At 43.0% G+C, this 20,896-nt stretch overlaps 2 protein-coding genes across 2 annotated transcripts in view; one reads left to right on the top strand and one right to left on the bottom strand.

The window, feature by feature from the left end:
- Positions 1–20,896, top strand: part of cables2b (Cdk5 and Abl enzyme substrate 2b) — a 140,183-nt gene that overhangs the window by 57,530 nt on the left and 61,757 nt on the right. The gene's annotated exons all lie outside the window — the stretch shown is intronic.
- The window catches only part of npbwr2b (neuropeptides B/W receptor 2b), a 5,283-nt gene continuing 1,586 nt past the window's right edge, over positions 17,200–20,896 (bottom strand). Inside the window, exon 2 of the mRNA XM_034694822.1 lies at positions 17,200–20,896. This exon is cut by the window's right edge and continues 709 nt beyond it. Within this exon, the coding sequence (XP_034550713.1) occupies positions 19,759–20,775 (1,017 nt within the window). The 5' untranslated portion in view covers positions 20,776–20,896 and the 3' untranslated portion in view covers positions 17,200–19,758.

The raw sequence follows: 20,896 nt of genomic DNA, 5'->3' as shown, positions 1-20,896 counted from the left end.
TACTCTTAATAGTAGAGAGGGTGTCTGCTTCCTGGACCCTGACTGGTAGATGATTCCAAAGGAGAGGTGCCTGATAACTGAAGCCTCTACCTCCCATACTACTTTTTAGAGACTTTAGGTACAACTAGCAAGCCTGCATGTTGTCAACAGCAGAGATCCAGAGGAACCTACGAGACAAGGGAGCTCAGGGACTCCAGAAAGGTCTATGGTTAGTAACTTTAATGGGACAGGCAGAGTTAAAGTAAGAGATGAGGGGGTTGGGGGGAAGGGGGTGAGCTAGGATCCCAGTGTGTCAGTGTGCCAGTTCTAGTCAGTCTAGGCCTGAAGCAGCATGACAAAAGCTGGTCCAAGCCTGATCCAGCTCTAACTATAAGCTTTATCAAAAAGGAAAGTTTTAAGCCTACTCTTAATAGTAGAGAGGGTGTCTGCCTCCTGGACCCTGACTGGTAGATGATTCCAAAGGAGAGGGGCCTGATAACTGAAGGTTCTACCTCCCATACTACTTTTAGAGATTTTAGGTACAACTAGCAAGCCTGCATGTTGGGAGCGTAGAGTTCTAGAGGGGTAATAGGGCACTATGAGCTCTTTAAGATACGAGGGTGCCTGATTTTTAAGGGCTTTGTAGGTTAAAAGAAGGATTTTAAATTCTATTCTACATTTTATTGGGAGTCAGTGAAGAGAAGCTAACACTGGAGAGATGTGCTCCCTCTTCCTAGTTTTAGTCAATACTCGAGCTGCGGCGTTTTGAACTAGCTGAAGAATCTTTAGAGACTTATTGGGGCAGCCTGATAAGAGGGAGTTACAGTAATCTAACCTACTCAGTAGACATCCGGGGAGTTTTGGCATACTGCAGATTTTGCTCTTGTTCACATGCTACATACTGAATTTTGGCCAAATCAGCACATCATGGGGAAAGATGATGATCGCTTATTTAAATGTGTGCACAGAAAGTCAACTGAAGGTGTTGACCCTCCTGTGAGGAAAACCCAACTGAACACAGAGACCTCAGCCTCCTTATATAGACTCCCTCAGCTGATTGAGACCAGCTGAGGGAGATCACAGGTGATTCCAATATCTGCTGATGAGTGAGGCAGATTCTTAACAAACAAACAAAAACCCTTTTATTTAATTCAACACACATGATCCCTAACTGGTGCCAGCTGAAAAAGACTCTAGGTGATTTAGGTGTAACATCTGCACCCCACCTCTGTTCTCTATAGATACTGAATAGATGAAAACATCAGTTTGTCTTCTAACACATGAAAAAAACAACATATATTTTTCCTCCCTCGCAGTCTAAAGCTGAAGTTTCCTCCCACGTGTCATCTCTTGCCCCTTGAGACCTCTGCATGTCTCTGTCGAGGGGACGGACGCTCAGGGCCTTCGACAACAAAGCTCATCTCTAGTGTTTACACTTGAGTAACCGAGTGAGTAAGAACACTCACTGTAAGAGTTTACTCTCTCAGAGACCTTCAGGGACAACTGCTGACAATGAGCCTCTTCTTTAAACAGTCTGTTCTGAGTTACTGCGATAAAGAGACCCGCAAAACCAAGCAGGGGCGTGTCCAGACTGTTTCCACTGAGGTGGATAAACTGAGGATCTGACTCACACAGGGGCGGCATGAAGTATGTGAGCTCACACGTGAAGAAATAACATCTCCCTCTATCCCTCTCTCCAACACGGTCTCAGCAGATGTGTGTCTAACATGAGTCTGGTCCTGCTGGAGGTTTCTGCCTGTTAAAGGAAGTTTGTCCTTGCCACTGTAACTTGCTGCTATAGGCTTAGACTGCCGGGGGTATTGTCACAATGGGATCCTGTCTTTCCCTCTCTCTCCTCTCTCTTCCTGTCCCATTAAAGTCTCTAAATATAGTATGGGAGGTAGAATCTTCAGTTAACTGGCACCTCTCCTTTGGAATCATCTACCAGTCAGGGTCCAGGAGGCAGACACCCTCTCTATTTTTAAGTGTAGGCTTCAAACTTTCATTTTTGATAACGTGCAACATAGTTGGAGCTGGATCAGGCTTGGACCAGCTCTAAGTTATGCTGCTATAGGCTTAGACTGACGGGGGAACTGACACACTGGGATCCCCTCTCTCTGCCTGTCTCTTCCTTTAACTCTTCCTGTCCCATTAAAGTTACTAACCATAGACCTTTCTGGAGTCCCTGAGCTCCCTTGTCTCGTAGGTTCCTCTGGATCTCCATCTCACCACTATCATCTCTCTCTCTCTCTCTCTCTCTCTCTCTCTCTCTCTCTCTCTCTCTCTCTCTCTCTCTCTCTCTCTCTCTCTCTCTCTCTCTCTCTCTCTCTCTCCTCTCTCTCTCTCTCTCTCTCTCTCTCTCTCTCTTCATCTCTCTCTATCCCTCTCTCCAACACGGTCTCAGCAGATGTGTGTCTAACATGAGTCTGGTCCTGCTGGAGGTTTCTGCCTGTTAAAGGAAGTTTGTCCTTGCCACTGTAACTTGCTGCTATACGCTTAGACTGCTTTAGACTCAGACTGCTGTAGGCTTAGACTGCCAGCGGAACTGACACACTGGAATCATCTCTCTCTCTCTCTCCTCTCTCTGCCTGTCTCTTACTTTAACTCTCTCTGTCCCATTAAAGTTGCTAACCATAGACCTTTCTGGAGTCCCTGAGCTCCCTTGTCTCGTAGGTTCCTCTGGATCTCTGCTGCTGTGGACGTGCCAGACTCCAGCTGCTACAACTACTACTATCCGTCTCCCCACTATCATCTCTCTCTCTCTCTCTTCATCTCCCTCTATCCCTCTCTCCAACACGGTAGGTCTCAGCAGATGTGTGTCTAACATGAGTCTGGTCCTGCTGGAGGTTTCTGCCTGTTAAAGGAAGTTTGTCCTTGCCACTGTAACTTGCTAAATGCTGCAAAGTGCTCTGCTCATGGTGGATTAAGATGAGATCAGACTGAGTCCTGTCTGTAAGATGGGACTGGATCTGATCCGGTCTTGATGTTGGGTCTAGACCTGCTCTGTTTTGAGAGAGTCTTAAGAAAACATTTGTTGTGTTTTGACGCTTTTTAAGTAAAATTCCCATCCAGTCCCAGACTCTTTCCAAACAGAGCAGGTCTAGACCGTACTCTATGTTCTATTATTAACAAAGACCCAACATCAAGACCGGATCAGATCCAGTCCCATCTTACAGACAGGACTCAGTCTGATCTCATCTTAATCCACCATGAGCAGAGCACTTTGCAGCATTTAGCAAGTTACAGTGGCAAGGACAAACTTCCTTTAACAGGCAGAAACCTCCAGCAGGACCAGACTCATGTTAGACACACATCTGCTGAGACCGTGTTGGAGAGAGGGATAGAGGGAGATGAAGAGAGAGAGAGAGAGCGATGATAGTGGGGAGACGGATAGTAGTACTTGTCCCAGAGGACCCTACAAGACAAGGGAGATCAGGGACCCCAGAAAGGTCTATGGTTAGGAACTTTAATGGGACAGGAGGAGTTAAGTAAGTGATAGGGAGAGAGAGGAGAGAGAGGGAAAGGCAGGATCCCAGTGTGTCAGTGCGCCAGTTCCCTGACAGTCTAAGCCTATAGCAGCATAACTAGGAGCTGGTCCAAGCCTGAGCCAAGGAAAGTTTGAAGCCTACTCTTAAAAGTAGAGAGGGTGTCTGCCTCCCGGACTCTGACTGGTAGATGATTCCAAAGGAGAGGGGTCTGATAACCAAAGGCTCGACTTCCCATACTACTTGTAGAGACTTTAGGTAGGGTGAGCAGGCCTGCATGTTGGGAGCGTAGTGTTCTAGAGGGGTAATAGGGCACTATGAGCTTCGGCAGAGATCCAGAGGAACCTATGAGACAAGGAGGCTCAGGGACTCCAGAAAGGCCATGATACATATTCAAACTGGTGTGTGGAAGTATGTTTCCTCTTTCTTATTTTGTTGTAGTGCATGTTTTATGTCCTGATTTAGCATTTACAGGAGCCGACCACATACATATGAAGCACAAATGTTACCCATCATGTGCCGCAAAACTCACCTGCAATCAGAACATCAGTGCACGGATACAGAAATATATCAAAGATGTATTTATTCATGCAGCGATTCAAAGCGTTCAACTGGACTGACAGAAAACAGATTGAAAAAAGCAATCAAACACATCACTCTGTACCTCGCCTCTCACTCCTCCTCTTCCTCAGAGTTGTTGTGGCTCCTTCTCCTTACCCAACATCTGTACAAGTCACCTCAGGCCTCCTTTACACTCTGACACACGCCCGAAGTGTTTGTCCAACTGAGTCTCTCTCGTGTGCAACATGAGTGAGACTAATTGGTGATCAGGGGGTTGCATTTTGAAGGCCGGTGATTCCAGGTGACCACAGGTGACCCCGGCGTGCTGAAAGAGGCTGTTTGGAGATTTGCAGCAGTGGGATGGAGGAGAACTATGAAGAGTGCTGAGAGTTTGGAGTCATGTTGTTGATGCATGAGCTTCAAATATCAGAATTTTGTGCATTTTTGTGTTCTCTTTTTTGCAGAAGTAAGTCATCAAACCATCCTCTAAATGCTGGCTCCTACTAAGTGAGTATCCCAGAGGAAAAGAAATTTAGAGAGGAGATCTCAAAAGTATTTTCATTTCTGTCTCCTAGACAACAATGAGATCTGTTTGAAAGCAAAATGAGACTATAGCTTATGTCTCCTGTTTCTCATTCTTGCCTCCAGAAAAAAAGTATCAAAAAGTCTCAGCTTAGTCTCCCTTTCAGTTCAAAAGGAGATCTGGTCAGAATCTGAAATGATTCTCAGGTTATTTCTCAAGTGTTGTGACTCCTTTTGAGCTCAGGTGGAGAAATCAGGGAGCTCTCTCAAACGTCTCAATCTAACCTCATCCATTTGTTTTTGTCAGACTCAGTTTTTGTGTCTCAAGTTGAGCTCAGATGGAGCAAAGAAACAGCCTGAGCTCATCTTTTCATCAACATTTATAGTGCCTTGCAAAATTAAGATTTCAATGTAATTGTCCAGAAACTTACAATTCTCATTAAAACATTTGAACCACTTCAAGATCAGCTATTTAGATGTGAAATGATCTCTTCTTTGACTTCACAGTCTGGTCCTTCCTTTACAAGTCTGTTTGGAACAAAACCACTTCACAAAGATTTAGTGGATTTGAGAGAAATTGCAAAAGATAGAGATTTCATACAACAGGTATGACAGACCATTTATTTAAAATATGGGCCGCAGATTTAGCCAGACTATTACAATTAAAGGGGCGGGTTCATTTGGGCACTGGTGGCCAAGCGGTCCAAGCGCCCCACATACAGAGACTGCAGTCCTCGTTGCAGAGATCGCCGGTTCGATTCCCGGCTGGTTGACCATTTCCTGCAAGTCTTCCCCCGCTCACTACTCCCCACATTTCCTGTCTCTCTTCAGCTGTCCTGTCAAATAAAGGCAAAAAGGCCAAAAATAAATTAGCCGTTAATGAGATCTCTCATTTAAGTCTCAAATAAGTCTCATGTCATGGTCTCAACTATTTCTCCTAGTGAATTTTAGGAGAAACTAATGAGAAACCAATGAGAACAATTTGAAACTTGAATGAGGCTGAAGTGAGAATCTCAATTTTGTCTCCAGAGACTTAGAAGAGAAAGTCTTGAGCAGTAAAATTTTCCTCTGGGTATGGTTGAACTGGTTTGGGACACATCGTCAGTGGTATACCTCAGGGTCATTGGATGTTTTGGCCGTTTACAACTATACACCCTCACCTGAGGAAGGCCCTGCAGGGGTGATCAAGCCCCGTAGTGTGTCCCAGCATATTCAACACGACGCCCAGCAGGAATCTTTCCTCTTTATCCATAACCACTGGTACTAACTTTGGGAACATCTCTGCCATGGACTTCAAATCATATTAAACTTTGGTTTCTGTAAGGATCCTGTGGAGGCAGGGTGACCTCTGCAAGGACAGCAGTATACATGTTTACATTCATGTGTTTCATGTGGATGCAGTTCTTGAGGGATGTTATGGTACAGAAAGCGGTAACCATACAAGAGGAGGAGAGCTACAATTTATCATCTGCAGCTTTTAAATCTCCACTGTATTCCACCACAAGATAAAGATGTGAATGAAAGCACACTGATCCTTATGTCAGGATTTACAACTGGAGTTTTTGAAGCTTCATCACATCAGTGAAATTAAATAAACACGCAATTTCTGGACAGGAAGCGAATTTTTCAAGACATTTTATGGATTGTTTATATTTTAGTTGCTTTCTTGAAACTTCTTGAATCACTTTCTTTCATTAAAACAATTCAAACAAATGATGTAACACTGTAAACACACTCAAACACGTCTGTCTGAGGCTATTTTTACTTCCGCCCAGTTAGTGTGTGTGTGTGTGTGTCCTGTCTAAATGTTAAAAAACAATGAATCAAACCACAGAAGAAGAGGCAAACACACAAGCTCTCAGAGTATAAGGATCAACTTGGACCAACACTGCCCTCTAGTGACCGTGACGTCTCATTACAAACTCTGGAATGAGCATTTTTGATATCTACTCATCATATTGACCACCAGGGGGAGCTCTTACATTTTTTTTCAGACACACTGCACACACACTGCACACACTTACACACATGTAACAGGTGTATTCATGGAGCTGCTTGAACACACATGGTTGTCTGTGAGGAAAGCATTGAGAGGAAAATGAAACACACACAGGCAGGAGCCCTGACAGGGATTTTGGCCCTATTCGGAGCCTCTGAATTCAGGAAGAGGATGCAACCATGCTTTTGTTACCAACATGCAAACAGAAGTAATTATTAGTCCAGAAAGCTCCACAGAGACATGATAGAGTTTCATTTTATAATTTTAATTCCTCATTAAGAAGCATCCTGAGCTGCGTTATTTTAAAGAAGTTTTTATAAAGTTGGTGTGCTTAAAAGTTTTTCTTTCTCATTTAAAGCTGGGGTTGGCAGTCTCGGAAAACCAGCATGAATTTGAATGTAGCTTTTCCTCAGGACTCCGTCTAACCCCTCCCCTCCTCCCTCGGAGCTCCTCCAAAACGACGCCCCCCCGCTCACATGCACGAGCGCCGCTGATTCTCGACCATATGATGGTGACTGATTCAAAACCGGTCCTCACCGGCGGTCCTGGAGTCTCCAGCCGGAGAGGGACCGGACATGGATCTGGTGGAAGTCCTGTGTTAAACTCTAATGTCTTCTTATTGAAGTCAAAGTGAGTCATGGATGAAAACTTTCTGTTAACAAAGATGATAAATAAGAAACTAGCGTAGTCTAAAAAGTTGCAAAGAAGCATCAGTACCTTAAACCTGAGGACTATTATTCTGGCCAGTAGGGGACGCCTCCACTGGTTGAAAAAAGAAGTGAAATTTAATGAGACTTGTGAGAAAATATTCCTGCATCTTAAACTCTAATATCTTCTAGATGAGGTCAAAGCAAGTCATGGATAAAAAGTCTTACTGTTAACGAAGATGAAAGAAATAAGAAAGAAGAGTGGCCTAAAAAGTTGAGCGAATGCATCCATGACTTGAATGCTTTCCTTGTGGCCAGCAGGGGGCGCCTCCACTGGTTGAAATATATTGAATTTGATGAAACTAAATGAGAGAACATTCCTGCATCTTAAACTCTAATATCTTCTTGGTGAAGCCAAAGCAACTCATGAATACAAATCTTACAGCTAACAGAGATGGTAAACAAATTAAAGCCGCAAGCGGCGATGAACGGGCCCTCACACACCTGCAGCCGCCGCCGCCTACGCGAGCCGCCTACGCGCCGCCGCCTACGCGCCGCCGCCACATGTAAACCGTCGCCTGATATTTGCCACCACATGATGCGAAAGCTAGATCTGAGAGTATATGCAGCCTTAGGTGGTGCAAATGTTCCAAGTTTTTAAGGAAACCCCAGACTTGACAGTGTGCCACGCCCACAATTTTAGTCTGAACAGAATTCCTTTAACAATAATTTAATCGTCAATATGTGAGCTATAGAATGTGCCTTGTTTGGACTGAATCGGAGAAAAACTCTAGGAGGAGCTCTCAAAAGTATGCACCCTTATTTGGGCGTCATTCTTCACATTCAAAGCTGTATGTGCGTTTGATGCCCCGCCTCAACGCCTGCCACGCCCACATTTTTGTCTGATCAAAATTTGTTCTGATAATTTTTTCTCGTTAAGGTGTCTCCTATAGGTTGCCCTTGGTTTGGACTGAATCAGAGAAAAGCTCTAGAAGTTAATAGCGAAAGTATGCACCCTTATTTTGGCCCCGTTTTTCATGTTCAAAGCTAGGTGGCACTCTTCCTGTTTAGTTTGGGATATGGGTGCAAGAGGCTTTTTTGTGCGTCCTGATGCCATGAATATGCGTAAACATTTTCAAGCATGTAGCTCAAAATAACCCCTATGGGGAGGGGTTTTTGAAAACTGTAGGGGGCGCTAGTGAGCACATTTTTTCAACTTTTTTTGCGAAACCCATAAAATGTTGCAATTTTTCCCAGCACTGTTGAGTGTGTCGGATGCAGTGAGATTACGTTCATTTTAAAGTCATAAAATTCCATTTTCCGACGTTTTTTTTTTATGCCCCACCCCAAAGTCTGACACGCCCACAACTTTCGTCTGAATGGAATGCCTTTACTTTGTATTAATCGTCAATGTGTTTACTATAGAATGTGCCTAGTTTGGACTGAATCAGAGAAAAGCTCTAGGAGAAATTAGCAAAAGTATGCACCCTTGCACAGACCCATTTTGGCCCATTTTTTCATGTTCAAAGCTAGGTGGCGCTCTTCCTGTTGAGTTTTGAATATTGGTGCCACTGACTTTTTTGTGCGTCCTGATGCCATAAATATGTGTAGTACTTTTCATGCATGTAGCTCAATAATCTCGATGCGTAGGGTGTTATTTTTACCTCTAGGGGGCGCTACTGAATTATTTTTTGCGAGACCTATAATAACTTGCAATTTTCACCAGACCCGATGAGTGTGCAAAAATATTCGCGCTTTCATTCACATTCAGGGGTCCAAAACTGCAATCTCCTATAATAATAACCCTTAGGGTTACAATAGGGCCTTCGCCACCAGCGGTGCTCGGGCCCTAATGAAACACACATCATTCATTTGAACCTACGTGCTTTCCTTCTGGCCAGCAGGGGGCGCCTCTACTGGTTGCATAAGAAGTCCATCTGTGTAAACCTGATAATGATCAATATAACGTGCTTTTTTAAAACATTTCCTTCGTCGTGGAAGTTTTTCCCTTTACTTCCTGTTACTGGAGATTAATGAAATAGAGACTTCTGACGGCCGACAAGGTTTTTATTTTCTTTGCAAGGAAAAGGTCAGTCAACACCCGAGTGGTTGGAATGAAGAAAGACCTCAAACATGGGGAGAGCTTGAACATTTATACCTGAGGACCGCCCCCTAAGGTGTTTCACAACCTTTCACACCCTTTGTCTGCTGCAGGATGGGATTGTGTTTTCATGATAGAGTTTCATTTTATAATTTTAATTCCTCATTAAGAAGCATCCTGAGCTGCGTTATTTTAAAGAAGTTTTTATAAAGTCGGTGTGCTTAAAAGTTTTTCTTTCTCATTTAAAGCTAGGGTTGACAGTCTCGGAAAACCAGCATGAATTTGAATGTAGCTTTTCCTCAGGACTCCGTCTAACCCCTCCCCTCCTCCCTCGGAGCTCCTCCAAAACGACGCCCCCCCCGCTCACATGCATGAGCGCCGCTGATTCTCGACCATATGATCGTGACTGATTCAAAACCGGTCCTCACCGGCGGTCCTGGAGTCTCCAGCCGGAGACGGACCGGACATGGATCTGGTGGAAGTCCTGTGTTAAACTCTGATGTCTTCTTATTGAAGTCAAAGTGAGTCATGGATTAAAATCTTTCTGTTAACAAAGATGATAAATAAGAAACTAGCGTAGTCTAAAAAGTTGCACAGAAGCATCAGTACCTTAAACCTGAGGACTATTATTCTGGGGGGGCGCCTCCACTGGTTGAAAAAAGAAGTGAAATTTAATGAAACTTGTGAGAAAATATTCCTGCATCTTAAACTCTAATATCTTCTAGATGAAGTCAAAGCAAGTCATGGATAAAAAGTCTTACTGTTAACGAAGATGAAAGAAATAAGAAAGAAGAGTGGCCTAAAAAGTTGAGCGAATGCATCCATGACTTGAATCCTTGTGGCCAGCAGGGGGCGCCTCCACTGGTTGAAAAATATTGAATTTGATGAAATCAAATGAGAGAACATTCCTGCATCTTAAACTCTAATATCTTCTTGGTGAAGCCAAAGCAACTCATGAATACAAATCTTACAGCTAACAGAGATGGTAAACAAATTAAAGCCGCAAGCGGCGATGAACAGGCCCTCACACACCTGCAGCCGCCGCCGCCTACGCGCCGCCGCCTATGCGAGCCGCCGCCACACGTAAACCGTCGCCTGATATTTGCCACCACATGATGCGAAAGCAAGATCTGAGAGTATATGCTGCCTTAGGTGGTGCAAATGTTCCAAGTTTTTAAGGAAACCCCAGACTTGACAGTGTGCCACGCCCACAATTTTTGTCAGAACAGAATTCCTTTAACAATAATTTAATCATCAATATGTCTGCTATAGAATGTGCCTTGTTTGGACTGAATCAGAGAAAAACTCTAGGAGGAGCTCTCAAAAGTATGCACCCTTATATGGGCGTCATTCTTCACATTCAAAGCTGTATGTGCGTTTGATGCCCCGCCTCAACGCATGCCACGCCCACATTTTTTGTCTGATCAAAATTTGTTCTGATAATTTTTTCTCGTCAAGGTGTCTTCTATAGGTTGCCCTTGGTTTGGACTGAATCGGAGAAAAGCTCTAGGAGATAATAGCGAAATGCACCCTTATTTTGACCCCGTTTTTCATGTTCAAAGCTAGGTGGCGCTCTTCCTGTTGAGTTTGGGATATGGGTGCAAGAGGCTTTTTTGTGCGTCCTGATGCCATGAATATGCGTAAACATTTTCAAGCATGTAGCTCAAAATAACCCCTATGGGGAGTTTTTTTTTTAAACTGTAGGGGGCGCTAGTGAGCACATTTTTTCAACTATTTTTGCGAAACCCATAAAATGTCGCAATTTTTCCCTGGGCTGATGAGTGTTTCGGAAGTGAGATTACGTGCATTTTAAAGTCACAAAATTCAATTTTCCGACGTTTTTTTTTTGATGCCCCGCCCCAAACTCTGACACGCCCACATCTTTCATCTGAATGGAATGCCTTTACTTTGTATTAATCGTCAATGGGTTTACTATAGAATGAGCCTAGTTTGGACTGAATCAGAGAAAAGCTCTAGGAGAAATTAGCAAAAGTATGCACCCTTGCACGGACCGATTTTGGCCCATTTTTTCATGTTCAAAGCTAGGTGGCGCTCTTCCTGTTGAGTTTTGAATATGGGTGCCACTGACTTTTTTGTGCGTCCTGATGCCATGAATATGTGTAAGATTTTTCACGCATGTAGCTAAAAAATCTCGATTCGTAGGGTGTTATTTTTACCTCTAGGGGGCGCTTCAAATTTTTTTTTGCGAGACCTATAATAACTTGCAATTTTCACCAGACCCGATGAGTGTGCAAAAATATTTGCGCTTTCATTCACATTCAGGGGTCCAAAACTGCAATCTCCTATAATAATAACCCTTAGGGTTACAATAGGGCCTTCGCCACCAGCGGTGCTCGGGCCCTAATAAAACACACATCATTCATTTGAACCTACGTGCTTTCCTTCTGGCCAGCAGGGGGCGCCTCTGCTGGTTGCATAAGAAGTCCATCTGTGTAAACCTGATAATGATCAATATAATGTGCTTTTTTAAAACATTTCCTTCGTCATGGAAGTTTTTCCCTTTACTTCCTGTTACTGGAGATTAATGAAATAGAGAATTCTGACGGCCGACAAGGTTTTTATTTTCTTTGCAAGGAAAAGGTCAGTCAACACCCGAGTGGTTGGAATGAAGAAAGACCTCAAACATGGGGAGAGCTTGAACATTTATACCTGAGGACCGCCCCCTAAGGTGTTTCACAACCTTTCACACCCTTTGTCTGCACCAGGATGGGATTGTGTATTCATAAAGGAGGTTTCGGGGGTCTAGACATCACAATCTAAAACACTTAGGGACCTGGTATCTTGATGAGGGGACAGGAGTTGACCACAAAGGAACCAAAATTACCATTACACCCTCAGTCAATGTTTCATCTTGAAGTTCACGATTCAATTTCTCTGACAGATAGTCACTACCTTTTTATTTCCCTGCTTTTTGATGTGCATGCCCCAGATATTGAAATTTCAATCTACATCCCTGCATGGTAATCAGTCATTCTGGATATAATCAGAAGAATTAAAGCAGCTGATTTATTGATTTTAACTCTTAATAATTCATCGCTTTGAGGAGCATCTTTCTCCCCCTTTGCTTGATTTCCCTTGAACATTACCGTCGAAGGTGACAGCTCAGCGTTACCTCAGGGACCGAGCAGCCTGATTGAATCTGTGACCTTTACCTGACAGGGAGCTCTAATCCATCCTGCTGCCCCCTCCAAGCTGACGGCCAACGTGGTCCTCCGTGTAAAGAATCTCTCCGGTGACCCTGACATTGATGCAAACCCCTGATGATACCGATAACATCAATAACACGTCTCCGCATGCACCTCATGACCTCTCCGTCTCATCCGTCAGACACAAGTGTCTCCAAATGATAAAGCACCAGTGGGAAAATAAGCTTGTGTTTATTAAGTCATCAGCAGTTATTGACAGACGTGAAATACTTTTATATACATGGATCAATTTCATGGATCTCATCTTCGTGTTTCATCATCTTTATAATATTTCTCATAAATGTGACAGGTTTTAACCATAAAGAATCTTTGACTATACATCAATATGACTTTATACATTCCTCTGTACAGCTGGATGGGAAAAAGAAGATGACCACTACAACAGAACGTAAAGAGCAGAGTCTGGAGTATCAGTCAGAGCCATGCAGACCAAACCTCTGTAGAAGATATTTGGACTTAAATGTGTAGTTTGTCTCACTTCCTGATCATCAGAGGCTGAGAGGAGTTACTGTTTTTGTTTTTAGAGCTGCAGAGACGAGCGTACACACGACTCAGCAGGCTCCACAGTGAGGTGGAGGAGTTCATCACTTCCTCTTAAAGCTATATGAAGTTGCATGGTGATATTCTCTGCAGTTCAAGTTTGCAAACCATCAGGCCTTCATCTTACACCAACTCTGTTTGTTTGTGTGTTTGTTTGTGTTTTGGTTTCTCCTCTACCTTCTTATTTTGATCTACTTTTAGGGAGCCTTTTTTAACATCTGGCAAGGGACTACAGATGTAAGCTAGCCTTTTGGCTAATTCTGGCATATTTGCAGAAGTGTTAATTAATATGCATGATCCTTAAATGTGTAGTTTGTCTCACTTCCTGATCATCAGAGGCTGAGAGGAGTTACTGTTTTTGTTTTTAGAGCTGCAGAGATGAGCGCACACACGACTCAGCAGGCTGCACAGTGAGGTGGAGGAGTTCATCACTTCCTCTTAAAGCTATATGAAGTTGCATGGTGATATTCTCTGCAGTTCAAGTTTGCAAACCATCAGGCCTTCATCTTACACCAACTCTGTTTGTTTGTTTGTTTGTTTGTGTTTTGGTTTCTCCTCTACCTTCTTATTTTGATCTTCTTTTAGGGAGCCTTTTTTAACATCTGGCAAGGGACTACAGATGTAAGCTAGCCTTCTGGCTAATTCTGGCATATTTACAGAAGTGTTAATTAATATGCATGATCCTTTTAAATAATAATAAAAACAATAAAAAACTCTCAATCTCTCATAAGATATGAAAGTTTCAGCATGTCAATACTTCTCCATCCTTGAAATCATCTTTGAAATGTACAATTTAGTGGATAAAAATTAATGAAGTTTCAAATTCAGAGTAGAATTTAACGTTCTCTTTCAGGCCAAACTTAACTCTGCAAGCTTCTATGAGAAATCTGCTTCATTAGCAGAGCCGGGTGTTTACACTTCACCATACATCAGCTGATAGATGCATCCAAGATAACTTGGGTGTAGTTTTTGCAGCAGACTACTGTTTTGTAAATAACACCTCCTTAAACCAGTGAAGAAGAAATGAACCCAGAACAGTAGGATGGTGGACTGAACAGTGAAAGAGTCACATGGACACAAACCAAGAGCCACTGGAGGCAAACGTCTCATAACTGTAGTTTTCTGTAAAACTGGTTTAAATCTCTTAACTGAACACCAAATTGCTCCCACTGTCTCGTTTCTGTGTCCTCATTAGTGCATCTCCTGCAGATAATCTTTCATCTTGTTGGGTAAGGACAGTTTCTGGATCAGAGATGCAAGCAACAAAAAAAAAAAACAGTTAATTGGTGTAATACTCGATTCAGCCACAAGGCGGTGAAATCCAACACTACTCCACATTCTAAATTGGAATAAAGACATTACATTTTTCTTCCAGGTGAGTCTTTTTCCACCTTTTTGGGTGTTTTTTAAAGTTATGTTTTTTGGGCATGTTTGCCTTTAATCAATAGGACAGCTGAAGAGAGACAGGAGACATGGGGAGTGGAGAGAGGGGGAAGACATGCAATGGTCGAGGCTGGAGTCAAACCTGTGACCCCTGCAACGAGGACTGTGGCCCCTGTATGTGGGGCATGTCTTTAAAAGTACCTCTTTACCTTTCTCTGTACTGATAGTATTTTTATTTAGAATTTTTGGATTTGTGTTTAGGTTTCTATATTTATTGTCCTTACTGTCTTGTTGTGTCCTTACTGTCATCCTTACTGTCATGTTGTGTCCTTACTGTCATGTTGTGTCCTTACTGTCATGTTGTGTCCTTACTGTCATGTTGTGTCCTTACTGTCATCCTTACTGTCATGTTGTGTCCTTACTGTCATCCTTACTGTCATGTTGTGTCCTTACTGTCATCCTTACTGTCATGTTGTGTCCTTACTGTCATGTTGTGTCCTTACTGTCATCCTTACTGTCATGTTGTGTCCTTACTGTCATGTTGTGTCCTTATTGTCATGTTGTGTCCTTACTGTCATGTTGTGTCCTTACTGTCATGTTGTGTCCTTACTGTCATCCTTACTGTCATGTTGTGTCCTTACTGTCATCCTTACTGTCATGTTGTGTCCTTACTGTCATCCTTACTGTCATGTTGTGTCCTTACTGTCATGTTGTGTCCTTACTGTCATGTTGTGTCCTTACTGTCATCATTACTGTCATGTTGTGTCCTTACTGTCATCCTTACTGTCATGTTGTGTCCTTACTGTCATCCTTACTGTCATGTTGTGTCCTTACTGTCATGTTGTGTCCTTACTGTCATCCTTACTGTCATGTTGTGTCCTTACTGTCATGTTGTGTCCTTACTGTCATGTTGTGTCCTTACTGTCATGTTGTGTCCTTACTGTCATGTTGTGTCCTTACTGTCATCCTTACTGTCATGTTGTGTCCTTACTGTCATCCTTACTGTCATGTTGTGTCCTTACTGTCATCCTTACTGTCATGTTGTGTCCTTACTGTCATGTTGTGTCCTTACTGTCATCCTTACTGTCATGTTGTGTCCTTACTGTCATGTTGTGTCCTTACTGTCATGTTGTGTCCTTACTGTCATGTTGTGTCCTTACTGTCATGTTGTGTCCTTACTGTCATCCTTACTGTCATGTTGTGTCCTTACTGTCATCCTTACTGTCATGTTGTGTCCTTACTGTCATCCTTACTGTCATGTTGTGTCCTTACTGTCATGTTGTGTCCTTACTGTCATCATTACTGTCATGTTGTGTCCTTACTGTCATCCTTACTGTCATGTTGTGTCCTTACTGTCATCCTTACTGTCATGTTGTGTCCTTACTGTCATGTTGTGTCCTTACTGTCATCCTTACTGTCATGTTGTGTCCTTACTGTCATGTTGTGTCCTTATTGTCATGTTGTGTCCTTACTGTCATGTTGTGTCCTTACTGTCATGTTGTGTCCTTACTGTCATGTTGTGTCCTTACTGTCGTCCTTACTGTCATGTTGTGTCCTTACTGTCATGTTGTGTCCTTACTGTCATCCTTACTGTCTTGTTGTGTCCTTACTGTCGTCCTTACTGTCATGTTGTGTCCTTACTGTCGTCCTTACTGTCATGTTGTGTCCTTACTGTCATCCTTACTGTCATGTTGTGTCCTTACTGTCATGTTGTGTCCTTACTGTCATGTTGTGTCCTTACTGTCATCCTTACTGTCATGTTGTGTCCTTACTGTCATGTTGTGTCCTTACTGTCATGTTGTGTCCTTACTGTTATCCTTACTGTCATGTTGTGTCCTCACTGTCATGTTGTGTCCTTATTGTCATGTTGTGTCCTTACTGTCATGTTGTGTCCTTACTGTCATGTTGTGTCCTTACTGTCTTGTTGTGTCCTTACTGTCATGTTGTGTCCTTACTGTCATCCTTACTGTCATGTTGTGTCGTTACTGTCATGTTGTGTCCTTACTGTCTTGTTGTGTCCTTACTGTCATGTTGTGTCCTTACTGTCATGTTGTGTCCTTACTGTCTTGTTGTGTCCTTACTGTCATGTTGTGTCCTTACTGTCATGTTGTGTCCTTACTGTCATGTTGTGTCCTTACTGTCATGTTGTGTCCTTACTGTCATGTTGTGTCCTTACTCTCTTGTTGTGTCCTTACTGTCTTGTTGTGTCCTTACTGTCATGTTGTCAAGTACCAGTGTTCCATTCACCATGTCAAATTTGTTGTGTTGGAGCTCATTTAGCAATAAAGCTTTCTTGAATCTTGAATCTTAAATAAGTGACATGAAAATAATTGAGGCAGAACTTTTTTTTGAAACCTTTTAAAAGTTTTTCTGAACACTTTCTTACAGATGAAAAAGTTTCTAAATTAAATTAAAACTTTTTGATTTTTATAAAATTGATTGATTGTTTTTAATTTGTTAGATTAAGCTGGTGCTATATACACAATATTCATATTTTCTATTTATTATTTATTTAAATCGTTGTGTGTGTTTTTATTTTGGTTTTAACCTGGACCTGAGGAACTAAAATTCCTTAATAAACATCCTTGGATCCTTGGATCATTGAATCCTTGAATCCTCCTCCTCTCTGTTCATTCATAAAGACTGGAGTGAAGAGGAAAATCACACACTCTAAGACGGAGACATGACAAAACTAGGACAGCAAGATTTCTTTTGCCTGTCTCTCTTCCTTAAAAAAATATCCTGGAACAGAAACTGAGTTCAGGAAAAAATTAGTTTAAGAGTTTTTAAAACACCCTTCAATCCTCTCAATATTTCAGTTTCTTTTCAGCCTCACCACCTTAAATCTATAGACGACATTTGAGGAGATATATGTGAAATAAAAGACATTAACATGCATCAGATATTCAAAAGAGAAGCCTCAAATAAGCCCTGCTTTCTCTACAGAGGACCATCATGATTGCATTGTCTAAATGTTTTCAACTGTGCAAAGAAAAATCAAAATTGAGTGAGATTTGAAGCGTATTTTAGTTGCATTATTGCAGATATTCTTAACCCTTAATGTCTGGATCTTAACTCCAGCAGGAGATCTGAGGTCTGATACCAAATCCAGCTTCAAACAAAAGGAACTGAAAGGAGGAATCTTATATCAGAAACCATGTAACCACTCTCAGCTGTGTCTGTAAAAGGCTCTGGCTGCACTCCCATGTACCACCGCTCTATTTTCAAAAGGGGGCGACAAAGGCTCACATAAAAAAAAAAAAGACATGAAGAAGAAGAACACAGAATCACTTTACATAGCCCTCCTGTCCCATGCCTGTCTCCCAGCAGGCCTACAGTACTGCTGTCAGGGTCGGTTAGGTTCCTCGTGTGTTTCTGAGGCAGCACAAACACATTCTGGGGAAATAATGAGTCCTCATTTAGAGAGCCGACGCTCTGACCGTCTTATTGTTCAGGAAAGTTTCTCTGAATCAAGAGACAGAAACAAAAAGAAGAACTCCTTCGTCTCTGTGAAATGCATCTTTTGGTTCCTTTGAGATGACCCTGAACGCAGCGTCATTAAAAGGCAGACAGTGTTTGCATACATGAGTGCAGAATGATTCAGAATCAATCACCTGTAATCCAAAGACATGCATCCAATCACCCTCCAAACTCCGACTGGTTCTCTGAGTGACGGCATGCAAATCAGCGACACCACCGTGTATTGTGTTTCCCTCCTCTCAGCAGATGGTCGTCCCCTCTGAGGCCCTCGTTTGGAGTTTGGAGTCCGGAGAAGGTCACGACATGCTGCCTCTGACCTTTCTCGCCTCACTGCCTCATAATTGGACTTTTCCCCATAGTGAGAAAGAGAGAGCGCTTTTAATTGCATTTCAACCTGGAAAGCATACCTGATTGCACAAGCACTTCAACAGACACGCGCGCCATTGTATTGTTGTCAGCTGTTATCCTCTGCTGCAGCCGGTATTGACATTTCTGCACACTGACACTTACTCTCTCTCTCTCTCTCTCTCTCTCTCTGAGCTCTGAGATGTAAAAAGCTGCACCAGGAAAAAATCTGTAAGACCACGAAACTTATGTGTGACAGAATGAACCATCTGGATCTTTGAGAGAGAGTTCAGACGGGCTGAATCCAAATATCCAGAACTCACTGAGCTTGGAGGATTGCAAAAAACACTGCAGGCACAAACGCATGAAATCTATGATTGCATGGAATCTATGATTGCATGGAATCTATGATTGCATGGAATCTATGATTGCATGAAATGTATGATTGCATGAAATCTATGATTGCATGGAATCTATGATTGCATGAAATCTATGATTGCATGAAATCTATGATTGCATGAAATGTATGATTGCATGAAATCTATGATTGCATGAAATCTATGATTGCATGAAATGTATGATTGCATGAAATCTATGATTGCATGGAATCTATGATTGCATGGAATCTATGATTGCATGAAATCTATGATTGCATGAAATGTATGATTGCATGAAATGTATGATTGCATGAAATGTATGATTGCATGAAATGTATGATTGCATGAAATCTATGATTGCATGGAATCTATGATTGCATGGAATGTATGATTGCATGAAATCTATGATTGCATGAAATCTATGATTGCATGGAATCTATGATTGCATGAAATCTCTGATTGCATGATATCTATGATTGCATTAAATCTATGATTGCATTAAATCTATGATTGCACAAATCAACGATGCAAACAGACCGTCAGGGAGTTTGCTTTGGGTGCAAAGACTCTATAATCAATGAAGTCTGAACGTTTACTCTATTGCTGATTTGCAGAACTTTTATCCCATTCCAATATTGCAATCTCTAGTCCCGTCCCTCAAGGGAACAGTCCGTGAGTCCAGGTGATGGACGTTTTGATTCAGCCTCTGACTCTTGCAGGGAGGAGATCTTCCCCCGCCCACATGAGATGATGAATGCACCCCAGCAGCTTGAAAAAGAGCCGGACTCAAAGACATTCTGCAACTCTTCCTCCTCTGATCACTTTGGTTTGCTGTAGTATAAAGCATTTATAGACAGGTGTGTCACTTGTGAGTGTGTGTGTGCAGTTTACAGGCAGATTTTTTTACACGCTTTGATGTGAATAAGAGAAACCTACGTCTTGCTATCATGTGCAAACTATGTGCAAAGTTGCCTAGTGCAGCTTTAACAAATCAAAGAATGGAATCTGCGTCACATACATGGAGAGTTCAAGTTGCAACCTGAACATTAAATCAATATCTGCTTTTGCTTTTCCAAAGTAGGACTCTGTGGACGTGTGCAGCTGTGGTACATTCAGGCCGGTCTACATTCCAGCATCTTCTTGAAGGCTTTCCTGAAGCTGTCGTCCAGGAAAGCGTAGAGGAACGGGTTGAGGCAGGAGTTGGCGTAGCTCAGGCTGGTGATGAAGTAGGAGATCCCAATGAGCAGCGGCGTGGTCTTCAGGTCCGTAGTCAGGGCCACGATGGTGCTGAGGTGGAACGGCGTCCAGCAGAACAAGCACACGGCCAACACGATGAACACCATGATGGTGACCTTCTTCTTGGCCTTGTCCAGCGCCTTGGCGTTGCTGTTGAGCCGCATGTTCCTCAGCTTGTAGAGCATCATGGTGTACAGGATGCAGATGGTGGAGACCGGGATGGCGAAGCCCAGGATGAGCGTGTAGATCCGGCTCGCTTTGAACCACAGGCTCTCCGGGCTGGGGAAGCTGAGCACGCAGCTCTTCCTCCCGTCCATCGGGTTCACGAAGACACCGGCGAACACGGTGAAAGGCATGACGATGAGGATGACGAGGATCCACACGCACAGGGAGATGATTTTGGCGGCTCTGTACGTGCGGTAAGGCATGCGCTTTGACCTCACCGTGGCCAACACGACCAGGTAGCGGTCGATGCTCATCACCGTGAGGAAGTAGATGCTGGAGAAGATGTTGTAGTGATCGATGCTGAGGATGACTTTGCACAACACCTCCCCGAAAGGCCAGTAGTTCAGGAGGTGCTCTGCTATGTTTATCGGCAACACCAGCGTGAACAAGTCATCGGCGATGGCCAGGTTCAGGATGAACATGTTGGTCACGGTTTTCATCTTTGGGGCTTTGAGGATCACGTAGATGACGGCCGTGTTTCCTGTCAGTCCCACGGCACAGATCACCGTGTAGATGACGGGGAGAATGACGTACAGGTCGGCGTAGAAGTAAAAGTCACGGGGAGGAGTGCAGTTCAGGTCGGTGAGGTTCCCTGACTTGAGGGAGTAGAAGTCCACAGAGTCATTGCAGACCGGCGGGGGTCCACCTGGGAACGACATGTTCTCCATGTTTGAAGGAAGGGAGGTGGAAGCTGAACTAAGAGTCTCTGTGCATCGTGAGATATCCGCTGTTTCAAATCAAAGTGTCCCAGACATTCTGACAGTTCACTAAGTAATGAATGCTAAATTA

Source organism: Notolabrus celidotus, chromosome 11 (assembly GCF_009762535.1).
Source record: "Notolabrus celidotus isolate fNotCel1 chromosome 11, fNotCel1.pri, whole genome shotgun sequence".
In the NCBI taxonomy this organism is placed as follows: Eukaryota; Metazoa; Chordata; class Actinopteri; order Labriformes; family Labridae; genus Notolabrus; species Notolabrus celidotus.
This window is presented reverse-complemented; position numbering and strand designations above follow the sequence as displayed.